This window comes from Podarcis gaigeae (genome assembly GCF_964106915.1).
Source record: "Podarcis gaigeae genome assembly, chromosome: 10".
Lineage (NCBI taxonomy): Eukaryota > Metazoa > Chordata > Lepidosauria > Squamata > Lacertidae > Podarcis > Podarcis gaigeae.
In genome coordinates, this window is record NC_139686.1 from 3,635,331 (window position 1) to 3,648,681 (window position 13,351).

Genomic DNA, 13,351 nt, shown 5'->3' on the forward strand with positions numbered 1-13,351 from the left:
CTCAGTGTCCGGGCTAAACGATGGGCTGGAGATGCTCCTTCAGGTATACTGGACCGAGGCCGTTTAGGGCTTTCAAGGTCAGCACCAACACTTTGAATTGTGCTTGGAAACGTCCTGGGAGCCAGTGTGGTTTTTCAAGACCGATGTTATATGGTCTTGGTGGCCACTCCCAGTCACCATTCTGAAGCTGACTGGACATGGGTTAGAGCTCAATGTCGAGCCTACCAAGTGGCAGTAGCGACGGCGAAGAAGACTTCCCACCAGATGTGAAGGAAATAAGCAGCTATCCTATCTTTAAAAGACATCTGAAGGCAGCCCTGTTTAGGGAAGTTTTTAATATTTAATGCTGTATTGTTTTTAACACTCGATTGGGAACCGCCCACAGTGACTAGGGAAACTCAGCCAGATGGGCGGGGTATAAATTAATAATAATAATAATAATAATAATAATAATAATAATAATAATTGCTAAAGACAGCCCTGCTTCCTTGTGGAGCCCAGACATGTTTCAAAAGCCGCAGGGCCAATTCCAGTCACTCAGCTAGAACAATCTGATGGGAAGACAGAGCGAGCCCCGAGTGCGAGTTATGCCAGGTGGGGCACAAAGGAGGAACTGTGGGAGAACCACCGAAAACCTTTGCTCCCAAAGGGCCACCGGGTGGTGGGCTCTTACGTCTCGCAGATCTGGAAGTATCTGTCGTCCTGGATGCCGTCTTGAATGGGGACGTTGACGCTGTAGTAACGCCCCTTCCCCAGGCCCACGTCCGTCACATCTCCTGTTCCTGAGCAAGAGGCAGAAGAGAGTTTTTTTACTGACTTGGGACCAGGAAGTGGGACCGTGAAGGATGCTTTGTGCCTCAGTGTAGTGATCAGGTGGGATTGCTATGAGGAGTTATGAAAATATGGAGCAAGCCATTGTGTCCGCAATGAAAGCATTGCGCTGACTGGGCTTGAGCCATTGACAATTATTTCTGATCAAATCCCACAAGCCTCTGCATATCTGCCCCATTTTATCTACTGCCCATTTCTCTATGCACGACAAGCATGTATAAGCATTCTAAAACACAGAACAGTTGCTTCACCAGGTATCCTCAGTACATAAAGATAGTAGTCAGCTTTGATGTACATTTCATTTGTTTTGTTAATCTTAGGGCCAGGAAATAGTTTCACATAGAGGTGATAATGCTTTTGAATTCTGGTGCTGGAGGAGACTCTTGAGAGTCCCATTGACTACAAGAAGATCAAACCTCTCCATTCTGAAGGAAATCAGCCCTGAGTGCTCACTGGAAGGACAGATCCTGAAGCTGAGACTCCAAGACTTTGGCCATCTCATGAGAAGAGAAGACTCCCTGGAAAAGACCCTGATGTTGGGAAAGATGGAGGGCACAAGGAGAAGGGGACGACAGAGGACGAGATGGTGGGACAGTGTTCTCGAAGCGACCAGCATGAGTTTGAACAAACTGCGGGAGGCAGTGGAAGACAGGAGTGCCTAGCGTGCTCTGGTCCAGGGGGTCACAAAGAAATGGACACGACTAAACGACTAAACAACAACAATCTTTCCTTGCCATCCTTCCTCTCCTGTTTACGACCTCTGGGGTTCGCTAAAAGCATTCCTCATTGATTCCTATTTTATTTACTCTGAACTACGTATGCATGCTCAAGTAGGAAATAGTTTATTTGTAGTTAAAAGGATTTCTTTGATCAACTTTGTACCCACGTGGTAGGTTTTTTGAACTGCTCAGGGGAAATCTCATTGGTTCTTACAAGCACTGTGTTAAAAGTTCTTTTGTTAATAAAAGGGACCTTGGCCAGGGTGTGACAGATTATTATTGGCACTCCTCCCAGAGTCTTGCTGGTCAAGCCTTGTGTGTATTTTATTAATCAGGGTCCAATCCTTCCTTGCTTTTGGAATGCAACACCTCAGGTGCTGCCTGCGGGCTGCCCATCGAGAGGCCTCCGGTTGGTCTTTACAATAGCAGGATGCTAGCCTCTCTGGCCTGATCAAGCAGCCTCTTCTCAGGTTCTTACGCCTCTCGGGATTCAGAGAATGATATGAACAGAGAACAGGGGAAATAAACAGTGGGTACTGTTTGTGTATTTACATACACAAAATATAAATATTCAAGGTGTATAAAAAACTAAAAAGGTAAAGGGGGAAGGGGGTGGCGCTGTGGGTTAAACCACAGAGCCTAGGGCTTGCCGATCAGAAGGTCAGCGGTTTAAATCCCCACGACAGGGTGAGCTCCTGTTGCTCGTTCCCTGCTCCTGCTCACCTAGCAGTTCAAAAGCACGTCCAAGTGCAAGTAGATAAATAGGTACCGCTCCGGTGGGAAGGTAAATGGCATTTCCGTGCGCTGCTCTGGTTCGCCAGAAGCGGCTTAGACATGCTGGCCACATGACCCGGAAGCTGTACTCTGGCTCCCTCGGCCAGTAAAGCGAGATGAGTACCGCAACCCCAGAGTCGGCCACGACTGGACCTAATGGTCAGGGTCCCTTTACCTTTAAGGGAAGCAAGACTCAAGCACAGCAAAAGAAATAAATAATCATCACTTGCCTGGGAAAAACCCTGGAGAGAACTTATGCAGAGACACCGTCATCACTTTGGAGGTGAAGCTGAAGGCATCTTCTACACCTGGGTGGAAAGAAAGAGAGAGAGAAGTGAAATAATTTCGACAGGCTCCTTGCCCATCAGCCGCAGAGTCTAGTCCTGGAGGCGAGAGACCCTATTGCCAGAACAGAAGGGGGGCTTATCAGGGAAGGAAGAGGAAAGACTACACAATCTCATAGCTTTTTTTTGACAGAGTTGCAAGCTTGATGGATCAGGGGAATGCTGCGGGGACATAGTGTATCTTGATTTCAGTAAGGCTCTGGACAAAATGCCCCATGATATAATAATAATAATAATAATAATAAATTTTTATTTATACTCCACCCTCCCCGGCCAAGACCGGGCTCAGGATGGCTAACATCAAATATAAATACAGTAAAAACATTAGAAACAAAACAACCCCCCCCCCAAACCAAACAAACAGTTGATTAAAATATAATGATGATACAGATGATACAACGGTGGTTGGTTTAAGAGGAAGGAAGTTGGGAGTGGTGCAGGAAAAACAACTTACTCCTTAACTTAAAGAAAACAAAACAGATTATTGTGGAGTTTAGGAAACGTAAATTGAATATTCAGCCACTCATTATTGAGGGGAAGTGTGTGGAGCAGGTCTCGGTGTTCGATTTCTGGGAATGGAGTTGAGAGACGACCTAACCTGGGGAGAAAACAGTAACATATGCCGTATGTGTTGGATGTGCTCTTGTGTGCAGGAACCGAAAGTGGCGTCGCTGAGGACTTTGGATTACAACAGGAAAATAAAGAAGAAGAAAGTAAAAATATTTCACACAGAACTACAAACTCGCTTGCTAAATCAATTCAGTGACTGTGAAAAATAAATGAAGGATCAACATTGAAATGTTTTATTTGGACTTTTTGGACTAATTAAGAAATGCAGTATGATGATTACAGTGGTGCCTCGCAAGACAAAATTAATCCGTTCCGCGAGTGTCTTCGTCTTGCGGTTTTTTCGTCTTGCGAAGCACGGCTATTAGCGGCTTAGTGGCTATTAACGGCTTAGCGGCTTTAAGAAAAAGGAAACAAACTCGCAAGACGTTTCGTCTTGCGAAGCAAGCCCATAGGGAAATTCATCTTGCGGAACGACTCAAAAAACGGAAAACTCTTTCGTCTTGCGAGGCATTCGTCTTGTGAGGTACCACTGTATCACTCCCCGAACTTCAGAGCATGGGAAGTCACCCAAAAGATATATAATTTGGCATTGAATATTTGGCTTTTTTATTGTATTATAATTTGGAATGTTTTATTGTGGTTTTTATTGGATTGTTAAAATGGAATTGTTTTAAATATATATTATTTAAAATAATAATAATAATAACACCTTTATTGTCAATGTACAGCCTGTGTACAATGAAATTAACCGAGCCTCCCCCCCCCCAAAACACTCAATCTCATTGCACTCTGTGTGCTTGTCGCACAACACACCAACCCCGAAAGTCAGTTGCACTATATTATTTTCCGTTCAGCAGCCTAACAGCCCACGGATAGAAACTGTTTTTTAGCCTGTTGGTACGACTGATTATACTTCTATATCTCCTGCCTGAGGGTAGAAGATTAAAGAGGCGCTGGCCGGGGTGTGAATTGTCCCTGAGAATTTTCCTCGCTCTCCTAAGGCCACGATCCCTTGCAATGTCATCTATTGGGCTCAGGGGACAGCCCATGATATCAGGTGCTGTGTTCACCACACTTTGTCAAGGCTTTCTGTCCATGGCTGTCAAGCCAACGTACCACACTGTGATACAATGATGAGAGGGCATTTTCTATTGTGGACTTGTAGAAGGAGATCATCAATTGTCGTTTAAAACTGTTCTCTCGCGAGACCCTGAGAAAATGGAGTCTCTGTTGGGCTTTCCTAACCACCTGAGTTACTGTATTTTTCGCGCCATAAGGCGCACCTAGTTTTTAGAGGGGGATTTCAAGAAAAAAAATATTATTTAAAGGGAGCGCTGAGCAGAGCCTGTATGCATCCCAGGCTCTGCTCAGCGCTCCCTTTCAAGAGCCGCGTGGAGCGTGTGTGCGGCGCTTGCAGGCTTTTCCCAGAGGAGGGAGAAGGGCAGCCCCCACACACTCTGTGCGGCTCTTTAAAGGGAGCACGGCTCTTGGCGGCTTTTGTGGGAGGTGGGGGAAGTGAGAGAGCCTTGCTCTGTCCCTTCCCCCACCTCCCACAAAAGCCAGGGATAGCCGTGCGAAGCCTCCGCAGGACAGCGGGATGAAGGCTCCCTGCTGCCCTGCGGAGGCTTTGTGCCACTAAGGCAGAAGCTAAAACAGCTAGAGGGAGCACTGTGCAGCGCTCTCTCTAGCTGTTCTGGCTTCTGGGGTAGCTCGCAAAGCCTCCGCAGGGCAGTGGGGAGCCTTCATCCTGCTGCCCTACGGAAGCTTCGCGGGCTACCCCAGAGCTGCTCAGGAGCTTGTCGGGCCTGGCGAGGGAAGCCTGGATTCCCCCCCCCCCCAGCCCCAGGGACCACACATTCCACCCCATAAGACACACAGACATTTCCCCTTAGTTTTTAAGAGGAAAAATGTGCGTCTTATGGAGCGAAAAATACGGTGTATTGTTTCTCCAAGTAAGGTCTTCACTAAGGTAAACTCCCAGGAATTTAAAGGAAAAGACTCTCTCCACACAATACCCCCTGATATACAATGGGGCTAGTTCCCCTCTCTTCCTCCGAACGTCCAACACCATCTCCTTTGTCTTGCTTATATTTAGGTGCGAGTTATTCTCTAAGCACCATGTAGAAAAAAAACATAATAAACCAAAGCAGCAGGAACAAGTCAAGCCACGTCAACCCCTGTGCTGGCAGTAACCTTACCATCCCCGTGATGCAGATCTAGGTCCACATAGAGAACACGGCCAAATTTCTGCCGGAGCCGCAAGATGCCCAGGACGGCGTCGTTCAGGTAGCAGAAGCCAGAAGCTTCGTCCCTGCAAATAAAACATGACTGGTGAAATGTGAAGGTTTAGGAGCTGGCAAACGAAGCTGGCCTCAAGCCAAGAACGTGGCGCTCTTCGCCGCTCTGGCTAGTGAGCGGGCAGATTTTGTAGAAGAAAATTTGGCATAGGGAGAGGAAGAAATTATAGTGACATTAATCTTATAGTGATATAAGATTTCGGATAAAATATCCAGTTAGAATCCTGGGAAAGGTTGTGGAAGGAAGGTATCAATTTTACTGCAGGCAGCGCACTTGAAGAAAATGTTATGAAAATGATGTACTGATGGTATTTAACACAAGCTAAATTGGCTAAAATGTACAAGTCAAGAACCAATGAGTGTTGGAAATGTAAATAAAAGGAAGGTATCTTCTACCACATGTGGTGGACTTGCAAAGAGGGAAAAAGGCTTTCTGGGAAATGGTGTATAATGAGCTAAGGAAAATGTTTAAAAATACTTTTGTTAAAAAACCAGAAGCCTTTTTGCTGGGTATATAGTGGGTTAAGAGGTTAAGAGATACCAAGGGAAGATAAAAGACTATTTTTATATGCGACAACTGTAGCATGAATTATTTCAGCCCAAAAATGAAAACAACAAGAAGTACGAACGAAAGAAGAGGGGCAGATGAAGACGATGGACTTTGCAGAACTCGCCGATATCAACATGATCAAGTATTCCAAAAGGACTGGAGTAAATTTATACGATATTTGAAAGATTATTGCAAGCAATTAAACATCACCAACAGGGTTGCCCGATGACTTGCAAGGAGACGTTTCCTATCTTCCTATATTTATTTAAATTTTGAGCCATTTTGTAAAGAGTGTCATTAGAATTGGAAAATGCATAAAATGCTATGATATAAAGGTTAATTTTGAAAGCCATGAGGCGGGAGGCAAGGAAGTTGACAGGCTCTAGAGAGCTAGAGAGATAAAGTGGATAATAATGATGTGATTAAAAGGTAAAGGTAAAGGGACCCCTGACCATTAGGTCCAGTCGTGACTGACTCTGGGGTTGCGGCGCTCATCTCGCTTTACTGGCCGAGAGAGCCGGCATACAGTTTCCGGGTCATGTGGCCAGCTGGACTAAGCCGCTTCTGGTGAACCAGAGCAGCGCTCCGAAACGCCGTTTACCTTCCGGCCGGGGCGGTACCTATTTATCGACTTGCACTTTGATGTGCTTTCGAACTACTAGGTTGGCAGGAGCAGGGACCGAGCAACGGGAGCTCACCCCATCGCAGGGATTCGAACCGCCGACCTTCTGATTGGCAAGTCCTAGGCTCTGTGGTTTAACGCATAGCACCACCCGCGTCCCAATGATGTGATTAGATATCGATAAGTGGAAATCTCATAAAAATTATAAATATATACAGTGACAAACCAGAAGACGGAACATTTTTGATGGCAAGTCTCCTCCTCTGGTAGGCAAGAGGAACATTCCCAGAGCTATTTAGCTAGCTGAGAGGAAATATGATAGACATCTTCAGGTATCTCAAGGGGGCTGTCCCATGGAAGATGGAGCAAGCTTGCTTTTCCCCGTTGAGATTCTGACTCAACATCAGGAAGAACTTTCCAACAGTAGGAGCCCTTCGACCGCACAACAGCCTCCCTCGGACGCTGGTGGAGTTTTTAAAATTATTATTAGGTTTTTACATTAGCAGGATTATTGTAGTAACCTGCAGTTTATAAGAGTATCTATTTACAGTTGATAAATCAAACGAGCAAGTTAAATGAATTTGGATATGCAGAAGGTATTAAAAAATAAATTTAAGGAACTGTAGAAAAGAGGGGGAAGGAAGTCAAATTTTGAAATCTTAAATGGGTTGTAAAACTAATGAAATGTATAAATTTGAAAAGTGTAAATAAAAAATTATTAAGTTTTTACATCACGTTTAAAGTGCGTGAAGGTAAAATGAACAGAACGACAAACAATCAAACTAGACAAATGCAGAACAATCAAATTTTGAATCAATGGCGAGTAGGTTCCAAATCTATGTCAAATTTAGGGGTTAGATGGACACCTGTCATGTATGCTTGAGATTTCTGCCTTGCAGGCGGGTTGGAATAGATGACCACTGGGGTTCCTTCCAAATCTACAGTCCTGTGATTCTCTGATTCCTCTCCCCGCAGGCCTGACGGATGCCAAGGTGGACTAGGCTTAACAGTGCAGGCTCTGGGAGAAGCAACAAGACAGAACTTCCTTACTTCTTTGCGTGATGCCAGCCTCCAGGCCAGTTGATGGCAACCTGGCAGTCGCCATTCACCAAACACTGGGCGGCTGTGATGGTGGCTCCTCCCACTGCGGCCGCATAGTCAAAGATCCCTTCAGAGGTCGGGCAGTCGTAACCTGGAGGGAGGAGAAAGGGGTGAGCATGATAGAAGAATTAAGAGACACCAGGTGTATATTTTTATTATTTGGACCATTTTTCACTTTAATTGCCTTTAACTTTTTACAGTGGCACCTTGGTTCTCAAACGCCTTGGTACTCAAACAACTTGGAACCCAAACACTGCAAACCCGGAAGTAAGTGTTCCGGTTTGTGAACTTTTTTCGGATGCCGAACTTGCTCTGTTTTGAGTGTTATGCTGAGGCCTGTCTGTTTTTGCTATCTATTCTGAGTTCTTATAGCTCTTCTTCCCCCCCCCCTCGTTTTTGTGACCATGTGGAACCCAATTCAGCTCCTGATTGATTGATTGTGTGACTGCAGAAACATTGTTTATTCCAGAGGGATACGTAAGCGGAGGTACGACTGTATTTCTTCTTAATTGCATTTCAGTTCGACAATTACTTTGCTAAAATACGTATTTTGTTATGTGCAAATGGCTTTATTATTATTTTAAACTCCATCTCCTCAGAGTCTTGCGGAAGAACAATGTCAATCAACATCTGATGATCTCCTTCTACAATAGAAAGTGTCCTTTCATACTGCATCACGGTGTGATATGCTGGTTTGACATCATCTGATCGGAAGTGCCTACAGAGGGTGGTGAATACAGAACAAGATACTATGGGCTGTCCCCTGAATCCGCTGGATGAAATAGCGGAAGAACGTTGCCTCAGGAGAGTGAGGAAAATTCTCAGGGATGATTATTCACACCCTGGCCGACACTTTCTTGATCTCCTGCCCTCGGGCAGAAAATATAGAAGCAGGATTAGTCGCGCCAACAGGGTAAAGAACAGTTTCTATCCGTGGGCTGTTAGGCTGCTGAATGAAAAGATAACAACAGGGCAACTGACTTTTGGGTTTGGTGGGTGTGCGTCAGTAAACGAGGGGAATTAAGACTAAGAGAGCTGAGTGGGGGGTGCTCATGTAATCTCACTGTATACAAGTTGTACAAGTGACAATAAAGTATTTCAGTTTCAATTTAGATACCTGTCAGGTCCATAAATTTCCATATAGGATATATTCCACACAAAAAACAGAGACCATTTGTTGTTGACAAAGGACAGATGGACATATAAAGGGCCCCATGACCTCCAGTAGATTAAGGGAAGGCATCCCCAACCTTCAGCCTCCAGATGTTTTGGACAACATTTCCCATCAACCCTGACCACTGGTCCTGTTAGCTAGGGATCATGGGAGTTGTAGGCCATCTGCAGGGCCCCAGGTTGGGGATGCCTGGCTTAGGGCCTCCTCAAACCTAAATCCGGTCCTAGCTGTGAGATAAATCTCAGCACCCTGAGCCTGGCAGCAGATCTTCCCTGGCACCTTGTCTGGAGTTCTACAGGGAAAAAAACCCAAATAGCCTAGTCCTCACCTAGTCCAAATCCCACCGATTCCGGATGGTCATCGTCGCCTTCCTCGCTCACTTTCTGCAAGTGCTGCAGGTAGGCATCAGTGTGGAAGCCGGCCATCTCCTCCATGGAAGCTACTTTGGGCGGGACAATCCTACGGAAATGAAGAACTTGGTGGGTGGGGCAGACACAGAATACGGAAGGCAGCACCTCAACCGCTCTAAGGGCTCGCCCAAACTTCCCATGGTCCCCTTGCCCTGCTCCTCCGCAAGGAAAACCTGCTCTTTGGCTTTAAATTGGAATAAACAGCAATCCATTAAAAAAACCCCAAACTGCTGTTTGCTCCGATTGAGCGCCAAAGAGCGTTTTTTTGCTCTGACTGAGTGGTAAAGTGCGTTTTTTGGTGATTGAGCACTTTTTTTCTCTAACTGAGCACCAAAGAGCTTTTTTTGTTCTGACTGAGTACCAAAGAGCGGTTTTTTGCTCCGATTGAGCACCAAAGAGCGGTTTTTTGCTCCGATTGAGCACCAAAGAGTGTTTTTTTGCCCCGATTAAGTGCCAAAGAGTGTGTTTTTTTGCTCTGATTGAGCACCAAAGAGTGGTTTTTTGCTCCAATTGAGCGCCAAAGAGCAGTTTTCTCAGGAGGAAAACCGTGGGACAAGAAAAGGATGGATAAGCCTCAAACCGAGCAGGTGTTGCTATGGGACGGGTTAGGAGCAGAAGAGAAGTCCTCTGAGGCTGCCCCTCTGTATCTCCTTGACTACAGCAAAGTTACCCCAGGGCAATGTCCCCCTGTTGTTAGTCAAAGAGATCTCAGCTGCTTAGCAAGTATTCTTCAAGAGCTCTGAGAAACGTGGCCTAAAGGAAATATTTTTATCATCAATTTCATTTCTATGCCGCTTTGTATTTTTAAGGAAAAAATCCGAGCGGCTTGCAACCGGCCTTAAAGCATCAAACAAAACAATCTGGAATAAAATGCCTTTTTCCAGAACAGGTGGAAGCTGCAGGAGCTCCTGGCAGAGACCCCCCCTTGCTCAAAAGACCCCCACCTGCCCCATGGCAAGCTGTGCCGCTTGCGCCTACCTCATGTGATCAAGCAGCGAGTAGGATTTGATCAAGGAATGCACCATGCTGGCCTGCGGGGAAAGGGAAGGAGGGAGGAAGTAAGCCAAACCAGACCACCCTCACGGAATCAGAGACCTGCAGCGCTGGAAGGGACACCCTGTGGTCATCTAGCCCAACCCCTTGCAAAGAAGGAATCTCAACCATAGCACCCCCTGAAATTCTGCTTAAAACCCTCCAAGGAAAGAGAGGCCATAGAATCGAAGAGTGGGGAGGGATCCACCCCCACGGGTCATCTAGTCCAACCCGCTGAGGACTAGTGCCTTGGGTAGGTGGGTTGTGTGTCCCCCATGCATATCCCCTCCTTTCCAGCCCCCCTCTGGGACTGCCCTCTGCCCCCCCTTCCTGGGCCAAAGGATCCCGTTGAGGACTAGCGCCTTGGGTAGGTGGGCGGGGTGTCTCCCCCCTCCTCCTCCATATACCTTCCTTCCAGCCCCCCCAGGGACTGCCCTCTGCCCCCCTTTGCTGCCCCAAGGATCCCGCTGAGGTTTAGCGGCTGGGGGGGGGGGTGTCTACCCCCTCCCCCCTCCTGTCCCCCTCCCAGCCCCCCTCCCTTCTAGCCCAAAGGATCTCACTGAGGACTAGCGCCTTAGGTGGGGGGGTGGGTTGTCTCCCCCCTCCCCATGCATATCCCCCCTCCCAAGGTCTGCCCTCTGCCCAAAGGACCCCGCTGAGGACTAGCGCCTTGGCCAGTGCACCTCCCCCCCTCGCCCGCCCCCCCCCCCGGCCCCGCACCCGCTCGGGGACTTTGCAGAGGGCGTCGCATCGCGCCAGGTACTCGGCGCTGTGCACGTAGACCGGCGGCGGCGGAGGCGGAGGGGCCGCCTGCTCGGCCATGGGCGCCACGGGAACCGCGCTTCCCGGCGCCGGTTGCAGCCCGGGCGCACTTCCGGGACGGGCTTCCTGCCGCCGCGCGGCATGACGGGAGTGGTAGTTCGCATGGGGAGACTGGAGGCTAGCGAGCGGGGCGAGGGGAGGGCGGAGCTACTGCAAGAGAGGCGGGGCTTTCCACCCGCTCTTTCTGGAGCAATAATAAAATAAAATAAAATCTGCAAGCGAAGCGATGCTCTCCCCACTCTTTCTGGAGAAATAAAATTAAAAATAATAAAATCAGTATTGCAAGCGAAGCGATGCTCTCCCCGCTCTTTCTGGAGAAATAATAAAATAAAATAAAGTAAAATAATAAAAATAAAATAAAATCTGCAAACGAAGCGATGCTCTCCCCGCTCTTTCTGGAGAAATAAAATTAAAAATAATAAAATCAATATTGCAAGCGAAGCGATGCTCTCCCTGCTCTTTCTGGAGAAATAAAATAAAATAAAATAAATCAAGCCAAGCGAAGCGATGCTCTCCCCGCTCTTTCTGGAGAAATAAAATAAAATAAAATAAATACTGCAAGCAAAGCGATGCTCTCCATAGTTTTCAGTTAAGTGATAAGTTGTAATTCAGCTCATCTAGCCCAGCATCTTGTTCTTTCCGTTGTCCACCAGATGCTAGTGGAGAAGCCCATAAGGAGGAATGGAGCCTGAGTGGCCTCTCCTCTCCGGTTGTTCTTAAATCTGGAAGCTCAAGACCTCATCTTGAGGTCAACATCCCTAAAAAAATGCAGAAAAATACAGGCAGCTGCATTGTTGAGTCTATATATTGCTGCAAGCTTGGGTGTGTGTGTGTGTGTTAATCTAGATGTCATCCTCTCTAAACCCATACAATGGGAATTCTGCTAGGAAAAACATACAGTGGAATCCTGGTTCTTGAACGTCTTAGTTGACAAACAAATCGGCGCCCAAACGTCAAAAACCCAGAAATAAGTGTTCTGGTTTTCAAACATTTTTCAGAAGCCGAACGTCTGATGCGACTGTCGGCTATTGTTTCTGGGGCACCTGAGCCAATCGGAAGCCATGCCTTGGTTTTTGAACGTTTTAAAAGTCGAACGGACTTCCGGAATGGATTACGTTCAAGAACCAAGGTACCACTGTGCTTCTAAAATGGTATAACCATCAACATCAGGGCTTTTTTTCAGCAAGAACACGCTAGAACTCTCAGGTTGGCGCCATTGCTGTTCTAAGAGAATGAGGGAGGTATTCACGATAAGTTCCAGCACCTCTTTTTCTGGGAAAATAGCAGAAAAGAAAAGAAAATAGCAGTCCTTTTTCTGGGACGCGGGTGGTGCTGTGGGTTAAACCACAGAGCCTAGGACTTGCCGATCAGAAGGTTGGTGGTTTTATTCCCCACGACGGGGTGAGCTCCCGTTGCTCGGTCCCTGCTCCTGCCAACCTAGCAGTTCGAAAGCACGTCAAAGTGCAAGTAGATAAATAGGTACCACTCTGGTGGGAAGGTAAACGGCGTTTCCGTGCGCTGCTCTGGTTCGCCATAAGCGGCTTAGTCATGCTGGCCACATGAGCTGTACGCCAGCTCCCTCGGCCAGTAAAGCGAGATGAGCGCTGCAACCACAGAGTCGGCCACGACTGGACCTAACGGTCAGGGGTCCCTTTACCTTTACCTTTATTGTTATTTTGAGCATATATTTTGCTCCTCCCATCCAGAGGGCACAAGGTTGGGGCAAGCTGTCCTAATTCTTCTGAAATCAAGTCACACCCCTAGCCAGGGCAGGACCCTCTGTTTCAATGCCAAGTTGTGGCATTTAGGTAAAGTTCTGTGGCTTTTATCTGCAATGAACAAGCCCTGGCGTGAAGCCTTTGTTCCAGGAACATGGATTGAGAATTATCACCAGACATGCACACTGGTGATTTCCTTCTTCCTGCTCCTTTATTCCCTGTGCCCAGGTGCATAATCTGAGAACAACAGAGCAGTGCCCACAGGTGCTAAAAAGTGATAATTGCCTGGTCCTCCATTCTTTGCCACAGTGCTGTGTGCTCTGTTCTAAAGGCTCAGTTCAGGTAAAATCAGTATACATTCCAGCTGACCTGCCCTCAAGGGCCGTG

At 47.1% G+C, this 13,351-nt stretch overlaps 1 protein-coding gene across 4 annotated transcripts in view; it reads right to left on the reverse strand.

Annotated features, from left to right (window-relative positions):
- HDAC8 (histone deacetylase 8) overlaps window positions 1-11,276 on the reverse strand; it is a 43,995-nt gene extending 32,719 nt beyond the window's left edge. For all 4 annotated transcript variants that reach the window (XR_014555642.1, XR_014555643.1, XM_083700795.1 and 1 more), the window contains exons 1-7: window positions 11,145-11,276; window positions 10,371-10,423; window positions 9,311-9,441; window positions 7,758-7,899; window positions 5,437-5,549; window positions 2,555-2,632; window positions 674-782 (exon numbers count right to left, since the gene is read on the reverse strand). Coding sequence is in view for 2 of the 4 variants with exons in the window: in XM_083700795.1 (XP_083556921.1) it covers window positions 674-782; window positions 2,555-2,632; window positions 5,437-5,549; window positions 7,758-7,899; window positions 9,311-9,441; window positions 10,371-10,423; window positions 11,145-11,246 (728 nt within the window). In the remaining 2 variants the exon portion in view is untranslated. The remainder of the gene's footprint in view (window positions 1-673; window positions 783-2,554; window positions 2,633-5,436; window positions 5,550-7,757; window positions 7,900-9,310; window positions 9,442-10,370; window positions 10,424-11,144) is intronic.
- Window positions 11,277-13,351: the final 2,075 nt, after the last annotated feature.